The 14,692-nt window shown below is 33.2% G+C and overlaps 1 protein-coding gene across 1 annotated transcript in view; it reads right to left on the minus strand.

Moving 5' to 3' along the window:
* The window catches only part of SLIT2 (slit homolog 2 (Drosophila)), a 161,771-nt gene that overhangs the window by 117,952 nt on the left and 29,127 nt on the right, over positions 1-14,692 (minus strand). Inside the window, 3 exon segments of the mRNA XM_008575750.1 lie at positions 11,986-12,124; positions 13,089-13,100; positions 14,212-14,375. Coding sequence (XP_008573972.1) covers positions 11,986-12,124; positions 13,089-13,100; positions 14,212-14,375 — 315 coding nt within the window.

A 14,692-nucleotide genomic window follows, 5' to 3' on the forward strand; every position in this document is an offset into this window, starting at 1 on the left:
AATTCCAAAACATTTTATCATTTTATGTGCATATGCACACACACACACACACACACACAACCAACCAACCAAAATAATGTCTATTACTGTTTCTTCAAAATTAGAAGGGAATTGTAGTTACATGCTCAGTGAGATGAGAAAATGGAGACTGTTTTCTAACTGCTCCAAAAAAAACCCCTGAAAAGTATGTTTAGCTAATCGAAGACCTTTCATGCCCCCTCCCCAGCCCTACATTTTTTTTCCTTGCTCTCTAATTACTGCCATTTTATCATAAATGTCTTCACAACTTCAGAGTTCCTAAAGAAGGAATGACAAACAATATGTATCACTTTCTGGTGCTATTTCAAAGATATAGAAAATGGAAAATCATGGAATATTTCTCCACTTTAACACTTGAGATCCTCAGAATATGGCAATTATGTGCAGATATAACTTTCAGCCCAGTGAATTCTAATTCTGTCACTTGAGGACTGATGGGCTCTGTGACATATAAAATACTCTGCAGTGTTATCACTGAGCAGATCCTGCATCAGTAAAGTATATAACGCATAGTATGGTTGCGCAATTACAAAACCCAACTTGTTCTGAAGACATTTAAAAAATATTGAACAATATTAGTTCATAAAAAACTTCATTTACAATGTCTCAGTTTCTCTTCCTGAAAAATGGAGAGAATAGAACTACCCATAAATGTTTTGGTAAAAATTAAATGAGATATAAAGAAAATTTCTGGTGTTTTGTTTCTTGCACAAAAAATGATGAAAAGATAAAATGGAATTAAACTACCCATAAATGTTTTGGTAAAAATTAAATGAGATGTAAAGAAAATTTCTGGTGTTTTGTTTCTTGCACAAAAAATGATGAAAAGATAAAATGGAATTAGAAGATAATACAAATCTTTTCCATGAACTTTTTGAAGACCCCTTATATACAGCACTATATAATAAAGAATCTATGTCATGTATAGTCATACACACACATATTACAGAAAAGTAAAAACGTGACACACGATTTGATCTAGTGTAAAATAAATACATATGGCTCTGGATCATGTTTTTAAGCAAATTAGCAAGCAACCAATGATTGTTTATTAAACATATACACAAATATCACTCACATTGAGGCTGAAAAAAATATGACTGGTTGCAATTTCCATGATCAACATGATTAAAATATAGCCCATTTTCTAATTTGGAGACTGTTTTAGAAACTCAAAAAAAGTTTTTACAGTACTCAGTAAAGTATGAATTTGGATTGATTTTGTCTGTTAATATATAGCCCAGATGCTGATTATACATGGCAATAAAACTGACAGTTCTTTGCATTTTCTCATCTGCTTTTCACGTAAATGGCAAAAACAGCTGCCAGAAAATAGAACATAGATTTAATGGGGTGAGGGGAGGGAAGGTGGAATGATTCTAGCTTCTGAATCTTAAATTGTTTAGTGTAGCCAGCACATTCTCATCACGGTGACATCAGCCCAGCATTTGAAAAGGAGGAAGCAGCAATATTCCTTTGATGTTAGGGATTCTCTTGCCTATTACATAATTCCAAAGTAAGTTCTTTATATTTCTGGAATATTACTTTCAACTTCAGCAGTAAATGCATGCCATTGAAGTACTTCAGATGCCCCTACATAAAATGATGCAATGTATTTTAGACTACAATATTATCTCTGTTTTGTAATGGCAGTCTCCAGAACGCTGTAAGTTTAACAAATATCTTCAGCAGCTTAGTGAATAGTCAGATGCCCCTACATAAAATGATGCAATGTATTTTAGACTACAATATTATCTCTGTATTGTAATGGCAGTCTCCAGAACGCTGTAAGTTTAACAAATATCTTCAGCAGCTTAGTGAATACTGGTCTCTAGAGGGACATACTTTGCATATAGGACTTTTGCCTTAGGACTGTGTCTGTATTAATTATCAGCCATTCCTATGTTGGGATGACTTTTTCCTGAAAATTATCCATTTCCTTAATTTAATTTTATTTTTTATGATGTCATTTTAGGATACATTCTCCTGAGTGTACATTTAACCAATGTTTTCATAATAGAGAAATGACTTTTTCCATTTGGCCTTTAAGCATTTACAACAAGACAAAAACTTGTGTGCGTGTGCATGAGTATGTGTGTGCGTGTCTCCTGAATGAGTGTTAAAATTTTCAAGCATGTATTCACATGGGCATGTATACAAATGCAAAGAGGCACTCAATATACACAATCAAACGGTTTAGACTTAGAGTGAAAAAATGGCACATGGCTCACTGATTTCAAGGGGACGGAGTATAGATTCATAATGTCAATAATGCTAATCCAGTAATAAAAACTTGGAGGTTTTGTTGTCGTGTTTTTCACTAAAATCTTTTGGACATTTAATGTGAATCAAACACTGAACTAAGTATCCCATCTGCTGATCATTTTAATTTTAAAAACATTATGCAAATTGTCTTTTTACATCACTTGTGCAACAGGATTCCTCAGTGAGTAGATAGTACTTTGCATTCTCCTCTACTCCTGCACTGAGTTATTCTCCAATTTACCCATTATCTTTTTCCTAGAGTTTAGATAACACTGTAATCTCTAGCACTATTGGAACTATATAAATTTTTAACTCAGTTTTTCTGACTGATTAACCATAAATCTCTAACATAATTGCTAAAAAAACAAATCACAAATTCTTCGCTCTGAGAATGAATAAAACTTTGACTGTGCCCCATATGTCTTCATTATTATGTTAGATGCTACACAGGTCTTATTTACATTCGAGGTGTCTCCATTTTTTTTTTTTTTCCTGTAGAACATTCAGTGTAATCAACTGCATTAGCAGTAGTGTCACCTCTTGGAATGACTTTCCATCACTATCTGCTGCTAAGCTTGCCTTCATCCTTGCTTACAGAGACTGCTGCTGTCGCCTTCTCAGTGGGTTCCCTTCCTCCAAACCACTCTCCATTCCATGCTAGAGTGATTTTGCTAACAAAAAAATCTAATCATGCTACTACCCTACTCACTTTTTTTTCTTACATCCTATTATTATCAGGACAGTCTATACTCAAGATTCAGTTTTCACTCTATATTCTAGCAATCACAAACTTCTAATTTCTCCAAAAGCATATTACTCTCTCACTTTCCTGGAAGTTTGCAATGTTCTTTCCTCTGTCCAGAAAAGCCCCTGGTTTTTCTGCCTGCAAAACATATCCTCACACCTGAACATAACGTGATTCTCCCAGGCAGACCAAGGGAGTCCTTCTCTGTGTTCACCGTGCATGTATTTTATCACTTCTCATATACTGTAGTTTTAAAAATTTCTGTTTGTGTAAAGCTTCAATTCTCTGCATTGTACACATTTTGAAGCCTGGGACTATGTCCTTTCATCTATGATGTTTGATGCTGAGTAGACACTCAAAAATAGTTGTTGAATATGTAGTACCTATAAAAAAAATGCTACCTTTTTACATGCCTTCTGTTGCAATAATACTCATCAAACTCTTTGAATTTTTTAAGAAAAAACAGTTGGGGGTTTTGTTTTTTTCTTACCACTTGAATCTCTGTCTTTGTAATTTTAATACTTTTTCTATAATTTATTTATAATTTTATTATACTCATTTTTACTTATTAAGTAATATCACAAAAGTTTGATTCAGTGTTCTGTAATTTTCTCTTAAGAAAGCCTATTACCTTCCTCTTCAATGATCACATAGCTCCACAAAATAGCATGTAAAGTGTTTTCGTGTATACACATGCATAACATATATATTACATATACAACTTTTGGGAAATTAGATATAAATAAGAAATAAATTGGATTTTCTCTTAAGAAAGCCTATTACCTTCCTCTTCAATGATCACATAGCTCCACAAAATAGCATGTAAAGTGTTTTCGTGTATACACATACATAACATATATATTACATATACAACTTTTGGGAAATTAGATATAAATAAGAAATAAATTGGGGGGAATAGATACAAATAAATAATTTTCTTATCATGACCACAGTCTTAATAAAAATGGTTTCTTTGCATGTAATAGATACATGTAGACTTTTAAAGATAATTCGTCTATTTCTTTCAATGGCAATGAAAGATTAAGATATGTAGATAAAATTGGGAATTCTGCCAAAATAAAGATGAAAACACTCCGGTGACTACTAGTGTACTCAATAATGGCCAATGGAACTACAAGTATCGTTTAATCTACAAGTTGTTGTCTATTTCTTTCAATGGCAATGAAAGATTAAGATATGTAGATAAAATTGGGAATTCTGCCAAAATAAAGATGAAAACACTCCAGTGACTACTAGTGTACTCAATAATGGCCAATGGAACTACAAGTATCGTTTAATCTACAAGTTTATTTTACATAATTTATTTTACACAATTTTGCTATGGAACTATGCAAGTTGCTGTAGAGAGCATAATAAGTGTAGCTACTGATAACTATAATTAACTTTATGTGTTTGTTCTGTGGGAACATATTGGAAAGCTCTTTTTAATAAGCTGAATAATGAATTGATGCTCTGATCTCTTTCTTGGCCCTTACGATAATTGATAACTATAATTAACTTTATGTGTTTGTTCTGTGGGAACATATTGGAAAACTCTTTTTAATAAGCTGAATAATGAATTGATGCTCTGATCTCTTTCTTGGCCCTTACGATAAAATCATGATACAAAAACTGCAGAAAATAGAATCCAAAAACATGAGGAAATAAAAATAATGAAAAATAATATTTAGAAGAAAAAACCTCTTTGATATGAAATGACTTTATGACTACATATCTCATTTTAAAAAATTCAGAAAGGAATCATGCTATTTTGTTTTTCTAACCATATGTATGTTAGCATATAATCAGTGTTGAAATAATACTGGCTTGTGTATATATGCTGATGATGGCTTTTTATTTTGATACTGGGACTGTTTGTCTAATGACATTTGTAGGCAAAATAATATTATTTGATAGAAGAAAAATTAGTACTTTTATGATACTTAGGGAATGCATACCTATTTTCTGTTATTATGAGGACCTCAGAACAAAATTTGAGAACATAATTCTAAATCTCTACATCAGAGTGATAGCTCTATCTGAAACCAGGTTCACATAAAAAACTAACAAAACTATTTTCAACAGTATAAAAAACTTAAAAGGTTTCTACTAACCCTCTGAGAATATATAAATGCCTATATTCCGTTTTGGTAGAAATAACGTAAGATGAACAATTTCGAAAATCTTTTTGCAAAGTTTTTTATCAGAAAGAAGGTGTTAACTATGATACAAGATTTTTGTTGTTGTTGTTGTTATTTTTGTTTGTTTGGTTTTTTTTGTTTTTTGCAGCTGGTATGGGGATCTTAACCATTGACCTTAACCAACACCACACTCTATCCAACTAAGCTAACTGACCCAAGAGGTTTTTAAAAAGTACTGTGTCATACATATTTCTAATAGAAAGAAAGTATTGCAGGTGTTGTCATATTTACTTGCTGAGAGAGCACAGAATTATAAAAGTATAATATGTAAAGCCAAAGTCATGCTGTAGGCTAGCTAATTCCATGGATAGATCTGAGATAACAAAATATCAGGAATGTGTAAAACTGAAAAATGCTAACAAGTTCTGCAGTTGTTAACAAGTGTTCTAGTAAAATTCTAGTAAAACTATGAACTAAAGTTGCTTAGATTTTCACTTTTAAAACATTTTAAAACTATTTTCTACTGCATTTTATTACCTTTGAGTTGAATATACCTCTCAATTTTTAAATACTTTCATAATGAAACAGTTAGATCCTTCCAGAGTGAAAATAATTTCACTTTGAAATTATTAACCTATTTATTATTTAACATGGCAAACTCACATAATGGACTATTTATTTATTTCATACCAGTTACATGAAAAAATAGAATCATTTGCCTTCCTTAGATATTTTATCAATATCGCCTAAATTGTAAAGTCACATTAATTTACATGTGCTATAAAAATTAGTCAAACTGTATATCATTTTTATTTTAAAAATGTATGTTTATTTTTAAAATTTATTTTAAAACATTGTTATAATTAAAATAAAATCAACGAATTACACAGCATAACAGCTGTGCTGTTAGTTGAAATATTACTAGGTGCCTTCTAAACAATCAAAACATCATGACTGATTTCATGTGTACCTGTAATTCTTTTAAATCATCCAGTACAGGCTATTTAAAGACAAGTTTATCAAATCTAACTTGCATACACCTATGTATAGAAGGTCAAATGACTTTGAAGTATGTGGATTCAAAATTGGGTAAGTATTATTTAACAGAATTAAGGATTCAAAATTTGGGGAGAGGCTAATGCAGAAACAGCCTGCTAAAAGGGTTAAACATAAATGAAAGGAAGTGTTTGTCTAAACAGAAATGGACAAAAAAATAAAATTTTGAAGTTGTATTCAATATGATAAATGCAGGTTGCAATCACACATAGCATTCATGAGTCATTCTTACTTTTGTTTCTTTATAATTATGCATGCAAGTGATTCAGAGGAAAGAAAGGAACAAAAGTACTTGGAAACCTAATATTCAGCCCCCACCACTATGAATCTCTTCAAAAGAGCCTTCTTTATTCCTGGACTAGTAAAAGTAGTTTGGTGAGTTTACTTAACAAAGTGAGTTTCCTTTACATTTTTCCAATTTGAATGGCATATCTGATAAAAGTATTTTAACTACTAAGACTCTGCAATACATCTCCAGAAGCACTGAAATGGCATGCAGAAGACCTGGGTTAGGCCTTGGAACTTGGCTACCATCCTGTCCCTTCCGATAATTTGAACATTCCCCTGATCTTCTGACAAATGAAAAGGAACTGTGTGGCTTCTAGTTTCTATGCCCAAAAGAGGTGGCCAAGAGTTGAGGCAGCAGGAGGTAAGAGTAAGTAAGACATATTAAGTTGTTACAACCTATGTCTTACTAAGTATTCTCCATGATTTATAGAATTTCCGTATAATGGTTTGAAAAGATGATATGACACAGAAAGTCTGTAAGTGGATTTCAGAGAACTAAAAGTCTAACTTTATAGCAATCCATTGCATCGTATTAAAAATTTTACACCTCAAAATGTGGTCTAAGTAATTAATTCTGAGGAGTTGATATATCGAGAATCATTTGCTATTAATGATTTTGTTGCCATGGACCAGATCGTGTATAGACTTGCCTGAGGCATCTCATCTGTTTGGGAACAAGGTTTTCAGTCAGCAGAGTTCAAAGCAGCAAAGTGCTGGGCAGATTCCAGGGGAGCACAGCTTCTTTCTTTTACACCTAATTTTATCTTACATTATACATTCTATCTCCCCCTTCTATCTTCTCTGCATTAGTCCATCTTTCTTTGTCACTTGTTTTCACAAGTGAGAATGGAGGCCTGGGTGCTCTCCAGATTGTGTATATGAGACCCCCTCCACCTACTCCCAACACTGTCCTTCTGCCCACCCACATCACACTAAGTGTTGGGGCAGAAATGCTGAGAAAATAGACATGGTTCTGCCCTCGTCAAGCTTGCAGTCTCACAGAATAGTTTGACATTAGTCAAAGTAACAAACTAAACTATGATAAGTTCGGTGCAGGCAAAATTCAGGGAAACATGAGAACATGCAAAAGAGAACAGAAAAACTGACATTATAGTAGTTGCAATGTATTATGAAACAGATCCAGTTTTACAAACTTTTCTATACCTTAATGCCTTATCTTTCTTTCTGCTGCATTTAAATTTTCTTCATAGGCAAGATTTTTAAAGTTACTCCTAACCTGTTCCCTTCTATGGCTTAACAAATAATTGTTTTAGCAAATACCAGAAGTATAAATTTGTAGTTGCAAATACAAAGCAGGAAAAAAAAGTGTTTTTTCTACCTAGGTTTAGGGGTAGTTTTTCTACCTAGATTTGGGGGCAGTTGATAGCCTATATAGCACATACATATGGGGGCATTTCAAAAAATTCATGGAAAAGTAGACAGAAGACAACGAGAATCTTTCCATGAACTCTTTGATGTACCCTTGTACTTTCTTTTAGAATTATATTATCAGACAGTTGCAAGAACAAAGAAATACCACATAGTAGGAAATCAAGTTAAAATTATTGAATGAAGTATGTGCTATTTTGCCATTAAGCAATTCTACTAATAATGTAAAGTCCAGATATTAAAAAAAATGTTTGAATAATATGGGGGGAGTTGATAATTTTCAGTTCATCATGAATTAAAAACCTATAATTTCTAAAGATAAAGAAGATAGATTTATTTCCACATTTTATGATTCTTACAAAAAAATAAAAGAGTAAGAGAAGAAGTGAGTTACTAAGTTGGTTATACCATTATAATGAATGAAAACGAAAGAATTTTCTTGGAGTTGAGGATCAATATGATTTATTACCAGATGCTCTGCCAATAAAGCTGATAATGTAATAGAGAAGTAGAATTCTCCTAGAGCTTTACTTGTTTTAATCTCTACTTATAAATTTAATTTATTGTAGCTTTATCTGATACACCACCTCCTCAATATAGGCAAACCCAATGGGACGTGTTATTTAGTATAACTTTTATGCTACTAAATTCCACCATTATACAAAATCTATAGAGCATAAAAATAGAAGAAAAGCACTATGATAAAAAATAAAATACACTACAGAAGATAAACCATTTTAAATGTCTTATATTGCTTTCAGTATGTTATGTCTACAACTTATGCTTCTCTTTTTGTCAACATCCAACAGCTTTTTGTTCATAGGATGACCTGGATTTGATCAATTCCCTCCTATGTGCAGAATGATCTTGCTTCCACATTTATATTATTTATGTTTCATGCTCTCATTTCCCCTCAAACTCTTTCTTTCTTTCTGACTTTCTAATGATTGCAGATTTCTTCAACTTGAAATAAATCCATGTTTGTCCTATATAAAACCAATTTTATTTTTTAAAAAAAACCTTTCTCAGACAAACTCTTCAAACTGCTCTGTATCTGCTTTCCCCAATACTCATCAATACTCCCTTTCTCAACACTCTGAAAAGGCGGTTACTTACCTACCACCCGATTGAAATTGAGTCCTCCGAGAACAATCTGCTGGTCAGATTCCAAAACCTGCTCTCAGACCGCAGCTTGGTTCCTTAGCAGCAGTAGCTGCCTTTGCAGATCCTTTTTCCTAGAATCCCCTTTCTTCCCTCCCTATTAGAGCCCTCTGCTGTTTTTATAAGGTCCTCGGGTTTCTCTTCTTTTGCTCTCCTTTCCATTGGCCATTTTGATGGTTTTAACTCTCAACTTTGTTTTTTATTATGTTAGTTATTTCATAATCTTTGCCTGAAGTCCTTGTCTTGCTCTAAAATTATTATAGTCAGTATTATTTCAGTGCCTCTAAATGTGTCGCTGGTACTTCTGTATTGCACAAATTGAGTTCACCATCATCTTCCTCCCCAGGTTTGGTTCTGCTCCTCAGCTTCTGACATGCAATGATATAACCAACACCTCCCCATCACTCATACTTGAAAGTCCTGCATCATCTTTGCTTTATTTTTCTCCATTTCTCCCTCATCTCTTCACATGCTAAATCCCATTAATTCTGCTTCTATATTACCTATCACATCTGTTTGCACATCACCATCCCTACTGTTACTAACTAGCTCATGCTCTTCTGACGTTTCCCCTGGATCAGCATGAATACACCTCCCAAGAAGCCTCCTGCCTTGCATTCTCTCCTTTTACCAAATCACTGGTACAGAGCTGTCAGACTAATTCTTCTGGGAGACTCAGAGTAAAACTCTTGTGTTCAAATGCATTGCAAATAAAATCTAAGATCTTCTACTATAAGATCCGCCATGAATTGGCTCCAATCTACCTTTCCAACTTTATTTTCCAGTACCAAACAGAGTTCCTGTCTTATGATGTCTTGTACTTTCATTCTTATTACCTATGCTATGATATTCTATTAATTCTGAAAGTCCTTTTCTCATCTCTGTATTTCCATTCACTACCTATCTTTCAAGGCTGAGTTCTGGTGTCACTTCCACATGAAGACTTCCACAACTGAGGTACCATTTACGGAATGATTACTACATGCTAAGCATATATAGCTCTACATGTGTGAACTATTTCCTTTCAAACTGACAACAACCCTTAGTTTCAGATGAGGAGACAGGCTCATATTAGATGAGTAACTTGTCCATGGTTTCACAGATAATAAATGGTAGGTAAACCTGGGGTTCCGACTAAAACTTTCTGACTCTAGTTAACCACTGTATCTTGCCCTCCACTTTACACCCTCTGTAATATCTTGAACTTTATAGGTTCATCTCTTACATTGTACTTCATTTTATAGTTTTTAATTTGCATGTCAAATTTGCTAGCCATTTGATGGAAGATCTCCGGAAAATTCACAGTGCCTTTACTTAGTAAGTGCTTACCTAAGACATGCTCATGCCTGAAAAGATAAACGTACTATTCCCCTGTTAGAAAACTTAGTATGTCTTTCTACTATCTACTTCTTTGTATCTAGTATCTTTTGACTAACTTAAAGGACTTCGGTATCATGTGACTTTAGAATTAGATGTATTTGTCTTTTGGGGGGCATTATTTTCCATGAGGCCTGAACATGAACCTATTGCTCTGATTAGATTCAATTGTACAATTTCTCAAACACAATTCTCACGGCCACCTCTGCCCTTTGTTCCTGATATGTCTCTTTCATGGAATGCCACCTGCCTCTTCCAAAACCATATCTTATTCTTCTTTCAAAGTTCAGCTAAAAAGTACTTACAAATGTTTTCTATAGGTAAGGTAGTTCTCCAAAAATTAAAATTTTGACAAGAATATTATTATTATGTGCATATGTAATTCAGTGCCTGTGTTAAAACTCCACAGATTCTAGAGTCCTGCAGAGGATCATACCTTACACTGCAAAGCTCTGAGTGCACTGTTACACATGTTAGATACTTTAAAATAATGGAAGTGAGTCTCTGAACTGAGCCTATTCTCATATAAAGTAAATGAGGGCAGTTAATTTATTAAAGCAATTAAACAAATTGGTAAAAATAAATGAGCAGTTTTGAAAAATAATTTTTGTGGCCTATTATGTAGGTCTATCACAAGAGGTTGGTTCTATTTTACTATTTTCACCAAAAACATCCAAAACTATTTAGTTACAATTTAGAATTTACCTATAAGGCAATAATATGATGGGGTGGTTAAGAGGTGCTTTCTTAATTAATGAATATTGAGGCAGAGATTTTCCCTAGTGCTTACACCCCAAGATGGTAAAAGCATTCCCTTTTACCTCTTATGTGGTGACCTTGTTTTATCCACATGACGTATATTTGGCAAGGACATAGAAATGCATTCAGCAGCTGCTTACAAAATATGTATGTGATACCTTGTCATCAGAATTTAACTTTTGATGCAGGTAGTCAGGCACTGGCTCAAACAGGCTAAAATGCTGACTAATTTAAAAATCTTTATATTTAACTTTATAATATTATTCTTTTTACGCTTTGCATTAGACTATCAATTCGAACAAAATAGTGAACCTGCATTTTAAAATGTTAGCTCTTGAGGAGGAAGAACATAATCCAGTTATCTTGCCATTACAGTTTACTAGTCCCAGCGTGGTCCCTCTTTGTAATCCTACCAATCCACACTGGAAATGCACAATAGTAGATCTACAAACCCAAAAGGCCAGATTAGGGATAGACACTCTTATTTTTCCTGAATAGCCTAATAACACATTCTCAAGGAAAGAGAAAGTACTATTTTTCCTTAAAATGCATTCCTTATAATCCTACCTGTGGGGAAAAAAAATCCTAGCCCCTTTAACAAGATGTTTAATTAAACAGAGTAAAGGTCAATACACTTTTGAAAAGAACATTTGTCTAAGCTAATTGATCAGATGCACCTTTGATAAACCCAAAATTTCCTAAAGAAAATCGAGGTTTAGTTCACTTAGCAATTAGAGGGATAAGAAAGCATTTCAGTGCACATACATTTCGGTGATGGTCTCTGGTAGATTTGTAGGGATCTCCGTGAGCCCTTTCCCACGACAGTCTACAATATTGTTACTACAGGTACAAGCAGCAGGGCAGTGCAAAACACTACAGGAAGGAGCGATGAATGACTGGTGACCTAAAAAAGAAACAAACAGCAATATTTTTCCTCCTGAATTTCATAGTTACGAAACATGCAAACTTTGCTCAATAACAAAGCATGTGACAGAAATAAATTTCTCTAAATAAGTGATGATAAAATGATTCTATGTTTCTAAAATATATATTTAGGAAGCATGCATTTATATTTCAGGGTTAATATTCAGATGTAGCAAATAAAATTTTAAAAACTGGTCATGAAAGTGGTAATTTTTAAACCTTGAAGAAATTGTGAGAAAGGCTAAATTCAGATTCAAAACCAGACTTCTACTCAAAACTCTTCTGATTTCCAAAAAAAGCAGCAATTTCAGACTAATCTATATTCATTTCTAATAAGCTTAAATAGAGCTTGGTCTTCATCGAATTTGTGTGGCTTAATTTATTTTGTCTCAAAAAAAAAAAAAAAGAAAGAAAGAAAAGCAGTAAGACTGCTGTCTTGGTAGACATAACTGTTACTCAAATTAAGTAATCATGTGCCAATAAATGCAGGGGAAAATTAGATAACGCTAAGTTTGACATCTGGAAAGGTTCAAAATTACTGCTTTCTTTGAAGTTATTATAATAATTTGTATCATGTCACTCTATAATTGTTAATCTCTATGATTCTTTTTTGGGTTTCACATGATTTGAAATTTTAGCAAAAGTAGTTGCCTGCAGGTATGTATTTTTACAACTCAATATTTGGAAACAAAAGAATTCTGAAATGAGATTTTACTGTTCGGATGATAAACAACAGAATGTCAGCAGGGCTGTACCAAACGGGCATCTGGAAACTCATGGTTTCCGGAGAACAGGGACAGCCCCCTCTGACCTGTAGGGAAAGGTCCCTAGTGGCGGTGAGGCACCAGAAAGAGGCTGCTACTTAGTCGCTAACCCAATCCCTCTAAACAAGATCTCAAACTTTACAAAAATACTCTCGATCTAAAAAAGAAACGTGAACTTGCCTTCTTCCTCTTCTAGAAAGCAGGAAGGAAAAAAGTAAAGAGAGAAAAAAGCAGTTAGTAACAAATTGTTAGTCATTTCATTGTTTAATTTTTTAAAAAGCAATCAGACTTAATGAGAACATTCCATGACATTATAAGAGAATTTTTTTAGGTTATAAAAAGTGTGAGAAAATACATAAAAAGTTCTAAAAGATAACAACAGAATAGAATCAAGTACCAACAATGTCTCCCCGCTCCTCCTTTAAAAAACTATTAAATATTTATGATAAACATTATATGCTTTTAAAAATTTATTTTATTGTATTTTGAAAAGAAACTTCTGAAACAGAACCAGCTCTATATTTATAAGATATATCTATATGGATACACATACACATGCACACGAGTGTACTTCAAATAGCTCATAGAAAATTAGAATTAAAAGGTAATACAAATATTTCCATGAACTTTTTGAAAATCTTTCCTATGCAAAATACTTAGATTGGTGCTTAAGCACATAGAAGAACTTAGTAAACATCAGCTACTGATATTTCACATAGCCCATGTCTTACTTTTGTTATTAAAGCTAATTATTTATTTGTTTAAATAATAGAATTGAACCATTAGTATAGGAGGGTTCTTCAAAAAGTTAGTGGAAAAATAGAATCAAAAGATTATACAAATGCTCCCATGAGCTTTTTGCAGTACCCTCATATATGTATACATGAAGAGTATTTTGTCACTTTGGAACCATGGTTGAATTACTTTTTGAATTTCACAGTAGGAATCCAGGATTAGCTAATCATTTTTCCGTTGTTAACATAAAAATAGATATAATTTGTTACTTAAAGAAACATAGTGATTCCCATGTAGAACCATAATCTTGTCATTTCCTATACTTCTCCTGGAGTGAAAACTGAAAAATCTTTGATCTTAACTTAGGTACAAGTAATCAGTAGTAGTCAAAAATATACAAATGTCTTAAAATGTATTATCACTAAAAAAAGAGCATCTCCATTAAGTAATTAGTGCACAATTGCACATGTTGTAAGTAACACTGAAACCTTTTAAGCATGCATTCTTCACATTCTGTGACATAACAGCATATGAAAATACAATAACATGGCCCTTCTTTCTCCCTTACCACTGCAGACAAACTCTCGTTTTTGAACCTCAGCTACATTATGGCCCCTCAGGTGGGATGGGCCCATACACTGAGTGTACAGGCCAACCCTAGGCCGTTGGCGAAGCCAGTCGGAGAGCCAGGCCAGATGGCAGTCACAGTACAGGTTGTTGGAATGGAGTCGACTAAATGATAGGAAAGAAGTTTAAAGCAAGAAAACAAAAAAACAATTATTTAAAAACTTGAAAAATTCATTAATAATAATATATAACTATATTTCTTAATATAGAAGTAGATAAAGCATAGCAAGTTAACATTTAATTATTTTTTCTAAAAATTAAACTGGTTTACAACCACAGAATCAAGTCTATCTTTATTTGTTTTGAACTAAGCAAATATACAGAAGCTTAAATGTGATCATAAAATTCTTTTGCCTATGTTCATTCAAAAGGGTAAAGAGGAAAAAAAAACGTCTAAGGCAAATCGCTTTGAGAGGGGGTGG

Source organism: Galeopterus variegatus, unplaced genomic scaffold (genome assembly GCF_000696425.1).
Source record: "Galeopterus variegatus unplaced genomic scaffold, G_variegatus-3.0.2 Scaffold1230, whole genome shotgun sequence".
NCBI classification, from domain to species: Eukaryota; Metazoa; Chordata; class Mammalia; order Dermoptera; family Cynocephalidae; genus Galeopterus; species Galeopterus variegatus.